Here is a 19,055-nt window from a genome sequence, read left to right on the forward strand (position 1 = left end):
CCTCACCAGAAAACTTACAGAAGCCCCTTCACGATCCCGATCATTTGAATGAGGTGTGAGACATCTAAAAACAGGCTGGATTGGGGTCCTCGAGGACCGGACTTGCGCGCACCCCTGCTGTGCACGATAAATTACTTATCATCTGCTTGTCTTGGAAAAGAATGGAGTCTTTGTCCTCCGATGTAGAACGGGGGGGGGGGGTACGGTGGTGGAACAAGCACACATCCCATCATGTGTCTACGGCATAAAGCGGCCAAAGTTCTATTTTTAATCGGCAAGCCCTTTAAAGCAGCGTGGAGCCGCGGCGCATGCGCAGTGCCGGGCGGAGCGAGCGGCTAGGAGGAGAGCGGAGGGCGGCCGGAGAGCAACCAGGGCACCCAGGCAGGAAGGCGCAGTGCACCGCCGAGGTTTCCACAGCACCACGACCACGACGACATCGCGCAGACAACCGGAACGCAGTGAGTGAGCTCCGCCAAATCCAACCTCCCGCACTCGATTTTCTTCCCCGTTTGGAATCCGAATGATTCGCGGTGGAGCGATCGGCAGTGCGGAGGTATGTGCAGGGGAGGCCTTGCGGAAAGCCGCCGGCGAGCCCTTTTTGTCGAGGCTGCGAGACAAAAACATGAGTCCCCCACCCCCAACCCCACACCCGGCTCGGTATGACAAGAAGACCTCCGCCCATTTTTTTGTCTCACCGGCCTTCGGGGTTTCACACCCCGGATGTTGGTGCGGTCATCCCCGGCTGAAGAGGCCTGCCGGCGGCTGCTCGAGGAAGGACAAACGCCCTCCCTCAACACCATCATCGATATTCAGAAAACAAAAAAGGATCAATCACACCCACTTCACTGCGTATTTGTAGCTGGAAGGAAGCCACGTTGAAGTAATTCCAATCAATAAATGCGGGTTATATCGCGATATTCAAAGCGATGTTGCCATAATAGTTGGTTTATTACGAGATAGCGCATGAGAGGTTGTGCATAGTTTGCAGCTTGCAAGTTCTACTGTATATTCGATATTTATACTGTATATCCACGTGTATGTTCTATCTATGTTGACAGTGATACATAGCGAGAGCCATATTCTATTCATTGTACATGTCCTTTTTTTTTTTTTTTTTTGCTGCTTACAACACTGCTCCTATTGGCGCTGTTTTGGGGGTTCCCTTCTCTTTACTCTGTACAACAACTATGATTTCATGTATGGGATGGTGCAGTGGTTCGAACCTTTTCACCTTAGGTCTCACATCTTCCGACTGTTATAAAATCACCACCCATTTCTTCGAGGGCTGGGCGAGTATCGATACCATGGTTCCGTATTGAGTTGATACAAACATTATTATAATTTTTTTTTAGGTATTGGGTATTGTGGAGGCTGCAGATAGCAGCCACCAATCCTTAAGGCAGTAAAAATCTATCGTGGAGTAAGTACTCCCTGTTTTGGCATCGTGTTAAATGACATTTTATGCATCAAAAGTACGAGTGGTATCAGTACTCCGTATCAGTGAGTACGCAAAAGAGTGAATACTCATATTGGTATCGGCCTGGGAAAAAAAGTGGTTTCGAACATCGTGTGCTACAATGTAAAACGCTGTTTCAAATGTTTTCAGACTTGCCGCCAAATGCGTATTGCTCGCCACTAGCCGTAGCCTGAGCTGCACTGTACCGCGTTTGTTTACAGAGTAGCGAGCGTAACATTTCCTGGAGACGCTTTAAACAGTTTTCGATAAAAATTTGGTACGCCCGAGTACTTTGCTGAAATGAATCCAAATCCAAATAGCGTGGTGACCAGGTCGTACTGCTGCTAACATTTCACCGTCTACCACTGTTTTGTTGTTGTTGCTGTTTTGACTTAAGATGGCAGGTGTGAGCAAAGTGCGCGTCGAGAATCCGAAGCTGCCAGATGTGATCTCACGCGCACGCGCACACACTTGCCGTTTGTGAGTCAGTTTGCAAGAGGATTATGTTGACAAACGCTCCTTGCCGCACACGTGTGGATTAGCGACAGAGCTAAAGACGCCTCGAGGGCGCGCCGGTTAAGACGCTCAAGAATCACCGCGGCGTTCCCCCGACGACAGCATGTTAGTTGGGGTTACGCTCGATGGCAGGGGTGTCAAATTCTTTTTTGTGGCGGGCCACATTTTCGTCACAGTTTCCCTCGGAAAGGCCGTTAGGACTGTGAAACTGTAGAAAATCAGGGCTGTGAAATTTCCACGGATTGGTCTTTTTTGGGGGCTAAAAACGCCTGACTATACATGGTCTTTTTTGTTGTTGTGAAAAACACCTCACTATACTTGGTCTTTTTTTTGGGGGGGGGGGCTGTAAAAAATGCCTTCCTATCCATGGTCGTCTTGCTGCAGATTTTAGCAAGCGTCATGGAAGTTACCTGGTTGATTTGCTTTTAAAAGGGCCACATGCAATGATGCGGCAGGCCAGATCTGGCCCCCGGGCCTTGAGTTTGACACCTGCGCTCTCTGGATTGGCTCATGGAGAGCAAACCGTCGTTTCATGAATTTGACCATAGCACATGACACGCTGAACACAAGGACTTTTTTCGGTGTGTGTGTGTGTGCTTGCGTGCGCTTTTTCAGGTCGGGCATGGCAGTGAACGTGTACGCCACGTCCGTGTCCATCGACAACCTGAGCCGCCATGACATGCTGGCGTGGGTCAACGATTCCTTGCAGCTCACCTACACCAAGATCGAACAGCTCTGCTCAGGTAAGATGGCGACGGGGCTGGCGCAACTACGGCCGGGGGGGGGGGGCGTTTTTGTTTGTTGTTTTTTTTCATGCCATGTCATCATCCGCGAGGGGTGAAAAAGTCACCGAAAAGCTGACATCCATCCATGCACAAGGCGCACTGTGGATTTGGGAGAAAATTGAACGATAGCAAGAGAAACAATGTATTTGTACTTTGTACCCCCCCCCCCCTCCCAATTGAAATAGAAAGACATGAAAAACGGGGCCCTTTGACGTGCTTTGCAGGGGCGGCGTACTGCCAGTTCATGGATATGCTGTTCCCGGGGTGCATCCTCCTAAAGAAGGTCAAGTTTCAAGCCAAACTGGAGCACGAATTTATCCACAACTTCAAAGTTCTGCAAGCCGCCTTCAAAAGGATGAGCGTCGACAAGGTCCGAACGGCATCGGCGCCACGCCGGACTTTCGCGGTTGTCTTTCTTTGCTGCTCATCCTCTGGCCTTTGCACTCCCCGCAGATCATTCCGGTGGAAAGACTGGTCAAGGGCAAGTTCCAGGACAACTTTGAGTTTGTCCAGTGGTTCAAGAAGTTCTTTGACGCCAACTATGACGGGAAGGAGTACGAGCCGATGCTTGCCAGACAGGGGCAAGATGTGCCCCCCGCCCTCAATCCAGGTGATCACTTTAGCCACAAACCAAAGAGAACTCCAGGTAACCACAACCACTTTTTTGCGGGGGCTTCCATTGCTGCACGGTCTTTGCTCAGCTTTGGATGGCGCAAAGGCACTCGGCAGGCAGTGGAATGGCGGCCATTTTATTTATTTTTTGCTTTGTTTTCACTAATCGGTACAGTTGGTTACCTGTTCGTTTGGGTGGTCAGAATCGTCCCAAAGAACTCGTCTTGTAACTTTGTAGCAGCGGAATGGAACTGTACCGCTTAGTGGGAAGGTGGGTTTTGAAAAACTTAAAAGGGAAGCTCCGAATTTTGTAAAATCCCACGCCCCCTGAAGGCATCGCTTCAAGCGGGCGAATTTTCCTTTTACTTACTAACAGGAATGGAAACTCGCCTGACTTGAATGCTTTTTGCTGGCAAATTGCATTCTCTGACTTGTTTCTTTTCTAATTTTGTCTGCCACTGGTCTTGGTGTCTTGTATCTGGTCCCGATACAATGACAACCTCATGTTTTGTATTGTTTTTTTTCTAAAAATAAAATGCCCACTGTGCCTTGACCGTGTTGTGACCACCAGCAGGACCGCAGAGGACGTCTCCGACAGTGCCCAAAAACATGCCGACGCCGCAGAGGGTCCAACACAACACCCCGGCCCTGAGGAAGAACACGAGCCTGTCCCGAAATGGCGGCAGTGACGCCGAGGTCACGGAGCTCAATCAACAGGTTTCATGACCAGCCATAATATCTTTCGGGTTTCCCTCCAGTCGCCGCCGATAATGTCCTCTTACGGCGGTTTTGTGATTCGGCCGCTCCAGCGAATGAATGGTGAATGAGTGCTGAGGATGACAGTTCTGCCGTTTGGCCTTCGGATCTCGTCTCCGGTGTTCCTCTGAATGTAATAAACGGCGGGAGCATAATTGAGGTAAATAATGTTTTGCTTTGTTTTGTTTTCCTTTCGGTACAGTTGATGGAGTTGAAGCTGACGGTGGACGGCCTTGGGAAGGAGAGAGACTTTTATTTCAGTAAACTGCGAGACATCGAGCTCATCTGCCAGGAGCACGAGAGCGAGAACAACCCGGTGCTCAGCAGGATAATCGACATCCTTTACGCCACGGAGGTACTCCTCGCCGTCACAATAGCGTTTTTAGGGCGGTACGGTGAACCGTAGGGGTTGAACCCGAGGGTGGACGTAGGAGACGTTTTGCTTGAGATTGATGACTTGCCAATCATGTGTCCTGTCAACAAACTGGGATGGCCTTGCTGAAATCAACCAATAGTGGCTTCGTGGAGCAAGCTAGCAGCGTTTCCAACTAGGGTTAGGGTTTCAAACTAGCGTCAGGTTCCCAATTAGGGTTTCAAAGTAGGGTTAGTGTTTCCAATTTGAGTTTCAAACGAGGGTAGGGGTTTCCAATTAGGGTTTCAAACCAAGGTTGGGGTTTCCAATTAGGGTTTCAAACTAGGGTTAGGGTTTCCAATTTGAGTTTCTGACTTGGGTCAGTGTTTCCAATTAGGGTTTCAAATGAGGGTTAGGGTTTTCAATTTTAGTTTCAAACTTGGGTTAGGGTTTCTGAAGTTTGACATCTGTGGCTTCGAGCGTTTCAAAAGTGATCCGTACGAACGAAAAACGTGTCAGATCCGAATGCTCTAAATTGGCAGGCATTGAAAGTGTGTCCACAGCACTATTTTTTTTTATTCTTTTTTTTTTTTTTTTATCATTGTGCTCCTTTGTGTGTTCCAGGAGGGCTTTGCGCCTCCAGAAGATGAAGAATTTGACGAACGAGCCCACCTGGACCAGGACGAATACTGAAGGCCGCCCTCCTGCTCCCCCCCTTTCACTTTCTGTGATTGATTTCTATTCTTTGTGCACGTGCTTCCCGACTCAAATCAACTTGCCGCCCTCACTCGATCATCCTTCCTGTCCGTCCTCGTTGCACATTATTGTTATTATGATTCATTTAATTTAATTTTATTGCCCTCATCCGACACGCCACCGTACATCATCACGGTTAACCAAAAATGAACCGTGCGACTTCTCCGCTTTTTCGCTCAGCATGAGCCAAGAAGACTCAATAACGACCGAATTTTGGAATGTATTTTTCCCCCCCAATTGGGACGTATTTATTTTGCCTTGGGTGCGCGGTCTCGCAGCCCTTTTTCAACAGCAACAGAACTCAAGTGACTTTTGAAGAGCAGTTTCTTTATTTATTTAAATTATCATTGTTGTTTTTTTGGGGGGGGGGGGTCAATCTCCTGTAGCAGAAACCTACTGTATGAGAAAACTTAGAGGCCAAGCTTTTTGGTTTCTTGCTCGAGCGGGTTTACAGTACGTAGAATGAGGGAGGGAGGGGGTGGATACTTTGAAGAAGGTGATGGAATGCATTGATTGATTCTTATTATTGGCCAGCCACATATCTGAGCATGAGAATGTTATACATTGACTGTGAATGAATGATATTTTGTAAAAAGTTATTTAATGTGGAGATTCTGTCTGATGTCACGCTGGTAAATACAACTTTTTTTTTAAGCTGGTTACCGGGGTGGCCCCTTTTAGGGTCGTCAAAATGACGGCCAATCAGAGGTGGCAAATCAAATGATTGACATGTAGACCACCTCATGCCAGCACAAACGGTGACAGAACAAGTTGGCGAAACGGTCAAGTCGTAAACGGATCTCATCGCCTGGACTGCGAACGTCGCCTTCGTCACTGTCGGGATAAGTGAAGCCGCCGGCGGCCATCTTGCGTTGCCATTGTCTGAGCACACCAGAGTTGAATACCTTAATATCTCCGTGCTGTTTGCACCTTATTTCCTGTCTTGACAACAAAAATGACGACTGACGGGCTAGGTTGTCACATAACACAAGACTTGGAAAGGATTTTGACTGCACAACTTTTTTGTCGCTCGTCTTGACAGTCATCATGCAGTTTACATTTTGTTCCTCTCTGGTTGGTCAGCCTCGTTTTTTTTTTTTTTCGGGAGGTGAAACATGGTCACCCTTGAGCATTGCATTTCCACACATATTTTTAACATCTTTAAAAAGGTACTTAAGTCCTTTTTTTGTTGTTATCAGAATCTTGCTGACTGACACAAAACAAGTCTTATGGTTGCCTCCCGTTTTGCTTGTTTTGTTGTTTTGCTCTGCGCTTGAGATGTTCAGATTCAGCCGCGGCGTAAAGATGGACGGAAGGCTCGTGATTTTTGAATTTTCAAGAAATAAACAGTTGTGAAATTAATCCTTTGCGCTGTTTTTGGCCCCGGTATTGCCCATTGTACACCGTGTCCCGCTTCACACCTGTGTTGCGCGGGCCACCTTCTGGCACCTGCTCAAAGAGCGCTTTCGCAACTCTGCCACGTGGTCTGTGTGCAGATCCAGTCTGTACTCAAAGAGCGAGACCCCAGTCCTCAAAGGCATCTGGCCCGGATTCGGCATGAAGCTGGCACAGCTGGCCTTGAGTCGGCACTAGCATAATGCATGTGGGCCGAACACGGCCCAGGACTGGCAAAGGAGGCACTGGCTTGACTCTGGCAAACCAGATGAGGGCCAGTTGTGGAGTGAAGTATTTGGGCCAGAAATCAATTTACAACTCCGGCCCGTATATGGCCAGCCAGTATTGAGCCACCCTTAAATGCAGTTTCAGATTTATTTTTTCAATACACAGCCTTGTTTTACAATTGCACACGTTGCGGAATTCCATTCATCACACACACACACACACACACACACACACACACACACACACACACACACACACACACACACGTGAGGTTCAATCAGGCCCGCAGGATAATTTAAAAATGAAAAAATGCATAAAAGACAGAATTAATATTTTTAATAAGGTGCAATTCATTGAGTATCCGCTAGGGGACTGTTTTGACCAGAGAAGAAGACAACGGCAGCCTCAGTCCGTCACTGAGACAGACCCATGACAGCAGACGCTTTCAAGAGCATTCTCACATTTACACATTTTATTGCACTCTCCTTAGTTTGTAAGGTGTAGGCAGGGATTACATTTAGATTTTATATGCACGTGTAAATGGTTTAAAACTTCCTTTCTTTATAAATCTTGTTTAATCAAAGTGCATTACTATATTTTTCAATACCAATTACTTGTTAAAGTTTGTACAATCAGTGGGATCAGTTGCAATGCATATATGTGAATGATAAAAGTAAATTGCACATTTGTTGAAGGAAATGTAAGGTGCTTCATGAAATGTTTTGTAAAAGATACGTTCATTAAATTTCAACATTTTCCAAATGTTCTTGTGCTTCTTTGTACCAAAACAAAGGAGAGACAGCCAAAACAACCATATTGTTTTGGTTGTTTATAGCAAAGTATGGTGTCATTTTAATGGTCCAGCCCACTTGACATCTATCGAAGGCCGTATGTGGCCCACCATGTGAAATGAGTTTGACACCAGTGATGTATAGTATGGCGTTTTTAGCCGAAGAAAAACAACCATGTATCATAAGGCGTTTTTAGCCGAAAAAAACCAACCATGTATCATAAGGCGTTTTTAGCCGAAAAAAACGACCATGTAGTATGACGTTTTTAGCCGAAACGTAAAAACGCCTTACAATACATGGTCTTTTTTTTCGGCTAAAAACACCTGACTATACGTGGTCGGATTTTTTTCCGGCTAAAAACGCGTTACTATCCATGGTCGTTTTTTTCGGCTAAAAATGTTCTTGTGGGGTCTTTTTTTTCATGTAAAAACGCATTACTCTACAGAGTAGTTTTTTTTGGCTAAAAACGCCTTACGATACATGGTCGTTTTTTTCGGCGAAAAACGGCTCATCGTTCACTTCAAAGAGCTCTTGAAGACTCTACAAAGAGCTCTTTGTACCGGCTCGTTCGCGACCGACACATCACTTGTGAAAATGTAGGTGATTGAACAGTTCAGAGGTGCGGCCAAAAAGAACCCTTTCTGCACTGAAATTAATTTTGATTCCGTTTGCTGCAATACAAACCGGATACTTCATACTTGACCATAAAGTTAATTTAAAACTTAGTCCCTCAAAAACAAAATCTGACGTTGAAAAAAACGTCGTTTTGTATTTGTAAAACTGAATATGAAAATAGGGGCGGCCCGGTAGTCCAGTGGTTAGCACGTCGGCTTCACAGTGCAGAGGTACCGGGTTCGATTCCAGCTCCGGCCTCCCTGTGTGGAGTTTGCATGTTCTCCCCGGGCCTGCGTGGGTTTTCTCCGGGTGCTCCGGTTTCCTCCCACATTCCAAAAAACATGCATGGCAGGCTGATTGGACGCTCTAAATTGTCGGTAGGTGTGAGTGTGGGCGTGGATGGTTGTTCGTCTCTTTGTGCCCTGCGATTGGCTGGCAACTGATTCAGGGTGTCCCCCGCCTACTGCCCGAAGACGGCTGGGATAGGCTCCGGCGCCCCCCGCGACCCTAGTGAGGATCAAGCGGTTCGGAAAATGAATGGATGGATGAATATGAAAATAAACAGAATTTAATTTTCAATGAGGATCAAATACAATTTCAAAGAAAAAAAGTCTATCGTTTCAAGTTATTCAATATGATTCAGAGTAAAATATACAAATCCGAGTTCACGTAATTCAAATTCAGTATAAACTATTTAAAAGTTATTCACGTTTAGTTTTTGGTGGCAAATATTCCACACCTAGTTTAGTTTTGGTTGTAAAGTGTCCTTGAGTGTCTTGAAAGACGCTTCTAAATGAGATGTATTATTATTATGATAAGAAATTTCAGGTTTTCATGGTTTTACTGACCATTCATTGTTCCTGACATGTACAAATGTTTGTTTTCCTAACACACTGTCCATTCTTGTTTTCTTACAGTTCTTACAGCCGCTGTGAGACCTAACAGCCTAACATCTTGGGCCTCAGACCAGGAAATTGATGTCACAATCAAAAGATGGCTACATCTGGCTCCTGATCGAAGAAAAGAGGATCTGACACTGCGGTTGCTTGAGGAACTGCACGAAGGACGCCGACACGCGCTCGCTCGTGCCCAGCGAGAAAATCTCCCGCAACGTAGAGAAGTCGCCGTCGCGGTACTCGCGGATCTTCACGCCGGACATAGTGACACTCGGCTACAAGAGGAGAGGAGGCAAATGAGATGCGAGTTTCATCATTAACATGGCCCAAACTGTGATACCCACAATAGTTTAATTGTACAAATTTAAAATTTACCTTCAAAATAGATGGCTTGCAAATGATTTTCGGGGGGGAAAAAAATGCAACGGAATTGCACACGCAGCAAAGACTCTCCTGAACTGCACTCCACAACCCAGGCGGAACTGAGCTCCTCCCTTTACAAGCAAAGGTTGTCTCTAAGGCAAGATGCATCATGTCTATGTATATGAAGAGTGAACCACAAACAATACCATTTTTAGCACAAGGAAAACGATTGCCCATTGCACACCGTGTCCCGCTTCACATCTGGGTTGCGCGGGGGCCACCTGCTCAAAGAGCGCTTTCGCAACGGACGTAGTCACGGAATGTCCGCAGACTCACTCTGCCGCGTGGTCTTTGTGCAGATCCAGTCTGTACTCAAAGAGCGAGAAGTTTATGAGCTTGGCGGCGAGATTGCCCTCCGGGAACTCTCGCAGCTTGCGGAACCCCATGGCCGCGTACAGCTTCCGCGCGTCCGTCTGCACCACCGAAGTGTGGAGGACCACGCCGGCGTAGCCTCGCTCGCGCGTGAAGTCCGTCACCACCTGGCACAGCTTTTTGGCCACGCCCCTGCCGCGATGGCTGCGTAGTACCGACAAACGCTTCAGCTCCAGACAGTCGGGGACGCCGTCCTTGGGGAGGCAGGCCACCATGCCCACCACGCGGCCCTCGTTTTCGGCCACCCAGAAGCAGGCGTCCCGGGCGGCCATGTAGGTCTCGCTGATGCTGTTGAGATCTGTGGAACAGGAGAAGTCAAGTCAATGCGTCGCTTCCTTCTTTGTTACCCGCTTTGGCCACACGATAAACGGGCATTGGCTGCGTGGTCGATTTTATGACAAGGTTTGGACAAACAAAAACTCATGGGTGGCAAGCATCAAGTTTGACACCTGTGCTGCAGCACTGCTCGATGTAGTTGTTGAAATTGTAGACCACAAGTTGGCGGACGATGGCCAGCAGCAGCGTGATGGCGAGAACGGGCAGCAGGAAGGACTTGGAGCTAGCTAGCAGCGCACAGAAGATGGACATGAGCAGCATCTGACACTGCGGTTGCTTGAGGAAATGCACGAAGGACGCCGGCACGTGCTCGCTCATGCCCAGCGAGAAAACCTCCCGCACCGTAGAGAAGTCGCCGTCGCGGTACTCGCGGATCTTTACGCCGGACATGGTGACACTCGGCTACAAGAGGAGAGGAGGCAAATGAGATGTGAGTTTCATCATTAACATGGCCCAAACTGTGATACCCACAATAGTTTAATTGTACAAATTTAAAATAAATGGCTTGCAAATGATTTTCGGGGGGAAAAAATGCAACGGAATTGCACACGCAGCAAAGACTCTCCTGAACTGCACTCCACAACCCAGGCGGAACTGAGCACCTCCCTTTACAAGCAAAGGTTGTCTCTAAGGCAAGATGCATCATGTCTATGTATATGAAGAGTGAACCACAAACATGCGGGGGATTATTATTATACATTTCCATATATATTGTCACGCTTTCAAAGCACGTTTGGTATGAGGAGCGATCAAATTTAGCTCTCTAAATTTGTTGAATGCTGTTTTAAGTACACCGCCTAGCCCTGAAGGCAAAAGACAACAACGATCCTTCCCTCCTGCCTCAACTCGATTACAATTGGGTTCGACGACCGAAATACTCCGACTTCAAATCAATGCAGTGAAAAAAAGTGAAAATAAACCAGGCAATGTTCATTAGTCCACGTGATATTTATACATTTTAATCAAAGCACCCAATTCCACAAGACAAATGAATTAATTCGAAACTGCTCGCGAAACTTCTTGAACATAAAATGACGCTCTTCACTCGGGGATTAGCCGGCGGTCGGCTAGCTCGCTCGGTAGTGTGCTAGCCAACCAACACTAACATTTCGTTTCATGCGAAATGATTGCACTGCGTCCAGACTAAAAGCGTTTAGGGGGGGGGGGGGCATCTCGTCATACCTGTCCGTGTGGAAGACGTGCGTTAAATTGCAGCACAAACGTAACGGTCAAGCTAAAGGCACACAGTCAGCTCATCGTAAACTGTGACGCATTCAAGGTAGACAATAATATACGAAAAACGAGTTACAAAAACATACTTCTTGACATTAAACACGCAATGTTGTCTCAAAAGTGTTGAGAATGCAAACGACACGCCTGTTGATCGATACGAGGAAAATTACATGACTTGGTTTTGTTGTTGTTGAGCGTATGCATTTTTTATGATACCTCACCATTCAGAACGGGATTTGAATGCACCTTGGGAACAAAAAAACAAAAACAGGGTGTACGGCCGGGTGGCCCGGTAGTCCAGTGGTTAGCACATCAATTTCACAGTGCAGAGGTACCGGGTTCAATTCCAGCTCCGGCCTCCCTGTGTGGAGTTTGCATGTTCTCCCCGGTCCTGCGTGGGTTTTCTCTGGGTGCTCCGTTTTCCTCCCACATTCCAAAAACATGCGTGGCAGGCTGATTGAACGCACTAAATTTTCCCTAGGCGTGAGTGTGCGCGCGCGCATGGTTGTTCGTTTCTGTGTGCCCTGCGATTGGCTGGCAACCGATTCAGGGTGTCCCCCGCCCACTACCCGAAGATGGCTGGGCTCCAGCACCCCCCCCCCCCCCCCCCGACCCTAGTGAGGATCAAGCGGTTTGGGAAATGGATGGATGGTTTACAGCCTAAACCCTGTTTTTGTTTTTGTAAAAATGTAAACTGATGTGGTAAATATTTGCAGTCCAAATGAAGGCAATAAGTCAACTGTATTTATAGAGCACTTTCAAACAGCCATCGCTGTTCAATAAGCATAATTCTAGAATCGTCTCCAAAACCAAATTACGACATACATCTTTTTTTGTGTGTGTGTGCACTGACAGCAATTATCCAATAATTTATTTTACTTATTGTGCTGATTCGTGTTTTTTATCAAAATATTTTACATTTCAAGATTCTAGAATATGAATTGACTCTGGTATTACAAACTGTTTTGATGTAACATTTGCATAAGATTGGAACATTAAATTGTTCCTCCCAAAATAATGACCGTCTATGAGGAAAGACTGAGCCCCCCCCACGCCCCCCCCCCGTTGTGCTTAAATACCATTTGTAATTTTTTTTCATCTTAATCATGTATGATTAAAATGATAAGTTTGTATGTACAATATTTTAAATGGACTTTTTCGCATCAAAGTCCGATTCATAGATCCACATTTTATTTCAGTATAATCTGATAAGATAAGAAAACCTTTATTAGTCTAAACCTGAGCAAAGCGATATAAACCCCCCGAAATAAAAGTCGACGTCATTTAATTAACGTTCCCAAAATGAAGCTGTATTATACAACAAAGCAAAGACTTTGCTAATAAAATCCAAGGTAAAAATAGTACAGTACAGTCCAGCACCAACCACATCTTACATTATTTCAAGGAAGAAAAAAAAGTTCACTGTCTCTCTTGGGGGAAATCAAAGTAGATTTCATGAACGAAATGAATTGATCTTGTGTGGAAAATTCCTTTGGTTTCGTTTGGACAAAACATTTTAGAATCGTCCTGCTCCAAAATGAAGGCGAGGAATTTTTTTGTTTTGTTTTGTTTTCTTTCCTTCCCGGCGCTCATCCCAGATTGATATCCCGGGCGAACATGGTGATGAGCAGGATGATGGCGAAGCCCGTCAGCAGCCCGGCGTTTTGGATCAGGAAGAAGACCACCTTGGACGAGGTGCGCTTCTGTTCCCGGGCGATGGCGTCCATCTCCGGAAACTGCGTCGTGGAAAGGATCGAGTTATTATTGACAAGAGAGATATATATAGAAATGAATAGCGTACCATATCAGCTAGCGCGATGTAGAGGAACATGCCACCGGCGATGGCGAAGATGGCGTTGGGTGCAAAGTTGCTGCCCAGCACGATGCCAAACACCAGGCCCACGTAGCACGCCAGCGCCGACAGCAGGTTGAAGAAGATGGCCTGGGGGACGCTCATGCCCGAGTTCAGCAGGATCACAAAATCGCCTGGAGGCCAAATCCCACATCGGCATCATCATCATCATCACGATAGCAAGAATTGCTTTCCCACCAGACGCAATCTCACAAGCTGCCATTAGATGACAGTCAAAGATCAAGCGCTCAAAATAAGTCCTGCTTTTCAACTCGGGTTCTGTCGCCGCAAATGTCATCCATAAAAACGACAATGAGATACCGAGCTCGTGGGGGAACTCCTCGCAGACAATGGCGGTGGACGTGCTGAAGCCGGCCAGTGTGGAGACGGTGAAGGAGGCGCCGATGGCCAGGCCGTCGATGAAGTTGTGCAGCGCGTCGCTCAGCGTGATCATCCACGCCACCGTCTTGACGCTGGACAGCCGCTGGCCGCTCAGGCAGCGGCATGTCCGGCTCGACGCCTGCGACTATGGCGGAGGGGGAAAATGTTTTGGTCATGGCTTTCTTTTGGTAGACCTTAATTTTGCAGTATTTACTGGCTATTTTTTTTCAAATTTCATTTGCCTTGTTAATTTCATCCATTATCCGGCGACGGATTAGAAACCGAGACCGCCGCACTGTGACGCCGACATGCTAACCAGTCGACCGCCGTGTTGTATTTTTTTGTATTTTAGTTCAAAATACAGTCATTTGTGGAGTTTTTCCGTCACTGCTGTTGTCCGATGCTTACGTTTCATTTTGAACAGTAATTTGAACTCTGCATCAAGTTTTAGAAATGGCGAACTTTCTAGGCCAAAGCTGAGCAAATGAGTGTCGTCGAAGTGAACGTTTGAGGACAAGTGGTCGTCGCGCGCCGTCGAGGAGGGAGAACGTTGATGTCAAGGTGAGAACGGAGGCACGTCAGCCTCACCATGGCAAAATGGCTGCCCGTTGCTCTTTTCTTTGAGTCGGGCACAAGGCGTCTTTTGTGCTAGGGCTGGACAAGCTCGCCATTGAGCAGGAGTTGGGGGGCGGGGGGGGGGGGGGCCCTTTCCCCTTCCGCTTTTGTTTGCTCTGCTTTTGTTTGCCGGCTCGTTAAACGTTAACCGCGACGCCACGTCGAGCGGCTTATTTTGATGATGTCACTTGTCCAACGCGTGGCCGGCGATAACGACCGCCGACAACCACATACAGCAAATAACGGCGACTCACTCTATCCTTGATAAGATCAACAGCACTCATTAAGGTGATTAGTTACAAGGCGCGGGACAAAGTGCAAAGCTTCACCACTTCAGATCCTCGTCGTCACACGTGACAACATCAAGCGTGTCACAAAGTACTCTAGAGCAGTGGTCCCCAACCCCCGGGCTGCGGACCGGCACCGGTCCGTGGCTCATTTGGTACCGGGCCGCAGAGAAATAACAAATAACTTGCATTACTTCCGTTTTATTCATCGTGTTTTTGGAATGTGGGAGGAACCCGGAGTACCCGGAGAAAACCCAGGGACTAGATTTTAATGTTCAGGCTGTTCAGTATGTTGACGTGACACTATGCTAAGCTTTTAGGCCAGGTCGGGTCATGAGTGCTGAAGTCTATTTACTTGGCAAAGCGCGGCCCAACATTTGCAGTGTTTCTGACCTGCTCGGGTACGATGTTGGCGTTGGTGTGCTCGGAGCTGACGCTGCCGCGCTCGGCCGTGCTGATAGTGCTGATGCTCGTCAAAACCAGGCTGGAATCCTTCTTCGAGCCGGCGTCGCCGTTCGGCAGCGAGTCATCGGCCGGGGCGAAGTGCGACAGGCCGTGCTGATAACCAGACGGAGAGAACAAAAGTGACTCGATTGGTACAAAAATAAAACCCAAAACAAAACACGCACGAAACGAGAGGACAAAGGTGAAAGAGCAAGAATGGAAAAAAAGAAGGAAAGGTGGCTTGATGGAAGAACAAAAGCCGGTAGACGAAATTAATAAACGACAAAAGAAGAAGAAAAATTAGAACGGGAATAAAAACGGACTCAAGGAAAGACGTGATTCTCGTACACACCCTCGGAGGCGTGCGAAAAGTCTGACCTGGTGTTCGACGCGCAGCGCCATCGTGAGGAGCCTCTCCACCAGGAAGAGAAGGTAAAAGCCTCCAAAGATGCCGACGGCGTTGGACACGTAGTCGTCCGCTTTCGGGTCGAAGCCTAACGCCTGGACGGCGACGAAAACGGCAAGGAGTCGATCAAAAACCGGAGAAATCAATTTGGGAAATGAGCTCGCGAGCCCAGCAAGGCGGCGCCTCACCTCCGGGATGAGCTGCAGCACGGCGTTGGAGAAGAGCGTGCCGATGGCCAGGCCGATGAAGTAGGTCAGCACTTTGGGGAAGTACGACTTGCTCGTGAGCGGGATGAGCAGCAGGCCCAGCAGCGCCGCCAGGTTGATCACCGTCACCGACAAGAAGCCCCAACCCCAAACTGCACCCCCCCCCAAAAAAAATCACACCACTTTACACACGTGTTATATGCAGACACATTTCCCCCCCCCCCCCTATGACGACACTTGTAACATGTTTACTTGACAAAAATTTTGAGGTTCATCTCATTTCATCAAACAGAAGGAATATGTAAGTATCTCCATACCGGTGGCGTGAGGTGAGGTTCATGGTTGGTGAGGCACTGACTCCTTTAGTGTCACATTTACAAATATATCAAGCAAAAAAGGCTAGCTTAGTCAATTGGCTAAACGTTATATTTGCGACGTGCAGTTGTACGGCAAGCAGCGCGAGCCAGTTGCATGTATCGACCCAGTTTTGTGACGATTGCGCAATGCAATGCGCATTCAGAGGTGAGGCTCTGCCTCACCTGCCTCCCCTTGACCGCACGTCCCTGCTCCATACACCCCCAAACGCACAAGTGACGCCATTGAAATGTGCAACGTGAGTATTAAGTACATTTGACAGAGCGCTGTGTTACTAATTACTAGCTGATAACACACGGCTGATAAATCCTAAATGGGGCAGACACATGCTTTTTCGACAAAGCTCTGGTGGAGGAAATATTGTCCCCCCCCCCCCCCAACAACATTCTCTCACACACGCACAAAAAGCAGCATGTGAGAGCAAGGTCAGAACCTCAGCAAGTCATTCCGCGACACATTTTTTTCCTTTTGCACCCTTGAAAATGTGTGTTGATTTGATTTTATTTTTTTTTTTAACCTTGTTTGTTGACAGTCGAGTTCCTAACTCGTCCATTCTACGATTCACGCTCAGCGTATGAAATGCGCATCTGTGGCTTCGTTTCGTTTGGGACTGACCCGAGTAGTCGAGTGTGGGCGGCGTCGGGGTGGTGATCTCGGGGGCGGTGTAGGGGCAGGAGGGCACCAGCACCTGGGTCAACACGGCGGGACAAATGGCCTCCAGATGTCCGGCGCCCAGCCGGCTGACGTTGGGGAAGCCAAAGTGGGCCAAGATCTGCTGGGCCGACAGGCACTAAAAGCCGCGCAAGAGACGCGGCGTTAGAAACGGATTGGCGACACATGATTGGAGCAAAATGAGAACACGACGATGCAGTTGTTTATATATTTAAAGGAGCACATTCAAAAAGAAAAAAAAACCAAATAAACACTGGAGATATATGTAAAAAAAGAAATATATACAGTATATATAATATTTTGGTTAACAGAGTTATAAACACAATTCATTAATTTATGTAGCACTTCCACAACAACTGGCGGAGGAACAAAGCTTAGGAGATGTTTAAGACCTGAAAGTTTATTTTAGGTCTCTTTTTTGAGCTTATTATTTGCATATCATAACCTTTTCGAAAAGTGTCAAGTCACATAGGACGGTAGTTTGTCATTTTCTTAGCGTCGGTGAATATGACGACAAATGTTATTCATTCACATATGCTATGTTTGCATTATAAAATGTCATGATATGTTGCCTCTAAATCTTTAAAAGTATTTCACAATACGTGAAGTAAATATTTTTAAAAGCAGAACAGCATATTCATTTTTCTTAATTTTATAAATGTATATCTTTGTCTGACTCCAGTAGGCTGATGTACAATTTTGTATCATTCAGAAATCATCTAATTCATGTGTCAGCATATACACACGCACACGCACACACACAGCAAGACAATGCCAAATGACATTCTGTACGTGTTACAACAGCGTGGCAACAGAGTAAAAGAGCGCAGGCGCTAGACTGGCCTGCCTGCAGTCCAGACCTGTTCCTCCATTGAGAATGTGAAATGGCTGAAGCTGTACATCAAAGCCAGAATGAGAAAGAATTCCACCGCCCGAAGCTTCAACAGTTCGCGTCCTCACTTCCCAAACCTTGATTGCATCTTGTGAAAAGGTCATGGAGGCCAGAGGTAAACATGACCTTGGACCAGCCTTTTTGGAATGGGTTGTAGCCTTAAAATTCTAAGTTTGTGATAATTTGCGAAAAACAATAAAGTTGATCGGTTTGAACGTGAAATATCTTGTCTTTGTGGTATATTCAACGAAACATGAGTTGCACATCATTGTATTCTGTTTCGATTGAGGTTTAACACAACTTCATTGGAATTGGGTTTGGACTTATTAGCTGATCGTCGTTAACCGACTCCACAAATGAATGTGAGCATATCAAGACAAACGCTGGCTGGCCATTTCATTTGGTACTCTCATTCAATCACAATGATTGACAAAAGACTTCACGTGTTCACACTGTGGGCGCTGTTCCTGATGTTTTGAGCCGTGACCCAAAATATTAGGAACAATGTAAAAAAAAAAACGTGGACCAAAGGAAATTGGAATTGTCCGCCGCGTGCGTGTGTGACTCCAGCGCGTTACCTCGCGTCCGTGGAGCGGGTTGTCGTCGTGGGTGACGGCGTGGTGCCGGCGGGCGGCGACGATGTGTAGCAGCTCCTCCAGGTTGCGCGTGGGAATGGACACGTTGTGGCCGAAGAAGCGCACGACGTCCCGCAGGAACTCTCTGGCCCCTCCCGCGAAAGCCTCCCGGCCGCGGGTCCCATCCGTGAGGAGCGCGACCCCCAAAAGTCGCAGAAGAAGCGCAGCCATGTCTCGCTCGCTTCACACGCAGTCCTGCTATAAGAAGACCCCCGAGGCCCCCAAGAAAGTTTTTAACTCCTCCAGCACGAATTCATGCGGGCGGTAATCGGTGTTTGGTTCAAAGCTCACCGGCGCGCACACGCGACCGCGTGCACGAGTTCCAAATATGCTTTCCTTCGAGCTCCCCGGCCGCCAGTTTGAACATCCGACACGCGCACGCGCAAACAAACACGCACGTGCAGCAGGGAAGGAGAGGAGAGGAGAGCGGGAGGGGGGGGGGGGTGGCTGGGGGTCATGTTGTCACATCGCAAGGTTTGACGGGGGGGGGGGGGGGGGGGGCGAGGTAAACTAAAGTTCGGCAGTGAGCTCGTTGGCTCCCCTGGTGGGAAAATGGCGCATGCGCACTGGGAAACCCGAAGATCTTCTCGACGGAGAATCGAAATCAAAACAATAAAGCCCACCGGTTAGGGACCGGCCCAACCCCGGACTAGCAAAATCTGCGTATAATTGACACCCGAGTATGCGGGTCACAGATGCTACTCGATACAAGTTGAACACGTTCCGTCACATTTCTCCTCGCATCTCAAAACGCCTTTCCCCATGGAA

At 47.5% G+C, this 19,055-nt stretch overlaps 3 protein-coding genes across 9 annotated transcripts; 1 reads left to right on the forward strand and 2 right to left on the reverse strand.

The window, feature by feature from the left end:
* The first annotated feature begins 300 nt into the window (after positions 1 to 300).
* mapre3a (microtubule-associated protein, RP/EB family, member 3a) lies at positions 301 to 6,595 on the forward strand. Of its 4 annotated transcripts, none has more exons than XM_086127842.1 (7): positions 301 to 458; positions 2,588 to 2,715; positions 2,982 to 3,127; positions 3,211 to 3,403; positions 3,941 to 4,086; positions 4,328 to 4,480; positions 5,102 to 6,595. In XM_086127842.1, exons 2-7 carry the CDS (start codon positions 2,595 to 2,597, stop codon positions 5,168 to 5,170), a joined length of 828 nt encoding a protein of 275 aa, XP_085983968.1. In that variant the 5' UTR covers positions 301 to 458; positions 2,588 to 2,594; the 3' UTR covers positions 5,171 to 6,595. The 4 variants fall into 4 exon arrangements, with proteins under 4 accessions (XP_085983968.1, XP_085983970.1, XP_085983971.1 ...); XM_086127844.1 differs by having other exon boundaries at positions 3,211 to 3,367; XM_086127845.1 differs by having other exon boundaries at positions 3,211 to 3,367; positions 3,944 to 4,086.
* Positions 6,596 to 8,814: 2,219 nt separating this feature from the next.
* Positions 8,815 to 11,972, reverse strand: nat8 (N-acetyltransferase 8). Of its 3 annotated transcripts, XR_015102725.1 has the most exons (4): positions 11,744 to 11,972; positions 10,403 to 10,691; positions 9,534 to 10,251; positions 8,815 to 9,433 (listed from the first exon to the last, which is right to left on the reverse strand). XR_015102725.1 is itself a non-coding variant. In XM_086128216.1 (3 exons), exons 1-3 carry the CDS (start codon positions 11,744 to 11,746, stop codon positions 9,854 to 9,856), a joined length of 690 nt encoding a protein of 229 aa, XP_085984342.1. In that variant the 5' UTR covers positions 11,747 to 11,972; the 3' UTR covers positions 9,491 to 9,853. The 3 variants fall into 3 exon arrangements, 2 of the variants coding, with proteins under 2 accessions (XP_085984342.1, XP_085984344.1); XM_086128216.1 differs by lacking the exon at positions 8,815 to 9,433 and having other exon boundaries at positions 9,491 to 10,251; XM_086128218.1 differs by lacking the exons at positions 8,815 to 9,433; positions 11,744 to 11,972 and adding an exon at positions 11,472 to 11,685 and having other exon boundaries at positions 9,491 to 10,251.
* An 805-nt stretch (positions 11,973 to 12,777) lies between these two features.
* Positions 12,778 to 18,705, reverse strand: slc39a8 (solute carrier family 39 member 8). Of its 2 annotated transcripts, XM_086128200.1 has the most exons (9): positions 18,579 to 18,705; positions 18,231 to 18,485; positions 16,704 to 16,878; positions 15,696 to 15,865; positions 15,480 to 15,602; positions 15,051 to 15,215; positions 13,696 to 13,900; positions 13,324 to 13,508; positions 12,778 to 13,258 (listed from the first exon to the last, which is right to left on the reverse strand). In XM_086128200.1, the coding sequence occupies exons 2-9, from the start codon at positions 18,456 to 18,458 to the stop codon at positions 13,112 to 13,114; spliced, it is 1,398 nt and encodes a 465-aa protein (XP_085984326.1). In that variant the 5' UTR covers positions 18,459 to 18,485; positions 18,579 to 18,705; the 3' UTR covers positions 12,778 to 13,111. The 2 variants fall into 2 exon arrangements, with proteins under 2 accessions (XP_085984326.1, XP_085984325.1); XM_086128199.1 differs by lacking the exon at positions 18,579 to 18,705 and having other exon boundaries at positions 12,779 to 13,258; positions 18,231 to 18,570.
* Positions 18,706 to 19,055: the final 350 nt, after the last annotated feature.

Source organism: Hippocampus guttulatus, chromosome 13 (assembly GCF_054856545.1).
Source record: "Hippocampus guttulatus isolate MCC_2025c chromosome 13, RoL_Hgut_1.0, whole genome shotgun sequence".
Classification (NCBI taxonomy): Eukaryota; Metazoa; Chordata; class Actinopteri; order Syngnathiformes; family Syngnathidae; genus Hippocampus; species Hippocampus guttulatus.

What these genes read in the sequence shown, in the direction of transcription:
- slc39a8 (XM_086128200.1), bottom strand. Translation starts at nt 18,458, where the DNA reads ATGGCTGCGCTTCTTCTGCGACTTTTGGGGGTCGCGCTCCTCACGGAT. An exon ending in ACCCGCTCCACGGACGCGAG is followed by an intron (nt 16,879 to 18,230) that starts GTAACGCGCTGG and finishes CGCGGCTTTTAG; the next exon opens with TGCCTGTCGGCCCAGCAGAT. An exon ending in GCCCACACTCGACTACTCGG is followed by an intron (nt 15,866 to 16,703) that starts GTCAGTCCCAAA and finishes GGGGGGGTGCAG; the next exon opens with TTTGGGGTTGGGGCTTCTTG.
- mapre3a (XM_086127842.1), top strand. Translation starts at nt 2,595, where the DNA reads ATGGCAGTGAACGTGTACGCCACGTCCGTGTCCATCGACAACCTGAGC. An exon ending in GATCGAACAGCTCTGCTCAG is followed by an intron (nt 2,716 to 2,981) that starts GTAAGATGGCGA and finishes CGTGCTTTGCAG; the next exon opens with GGGCGGCGTACTGCCAGTTC. An exon ending in AAAGGATGAGCGTCGACAAG is followed by an intron (nt 3,128 to 3,210) that starts GTCCGAACGGCA and finishes CACTCCCCGCAG; the next exon opens with ATCATTCCGGTGGAAAGACT.
- nat8 (XM_086128216.1), bottom strand. An exon ending in CGAGCAGTGCTGCAGCACAG is followed by an intron (nt 10,252 to 10,402) that starts GTGTCAAACTTG and finishes CCTGTTCCACAG; the next exon opens with ATCTCAACAGCATCAGCGAG.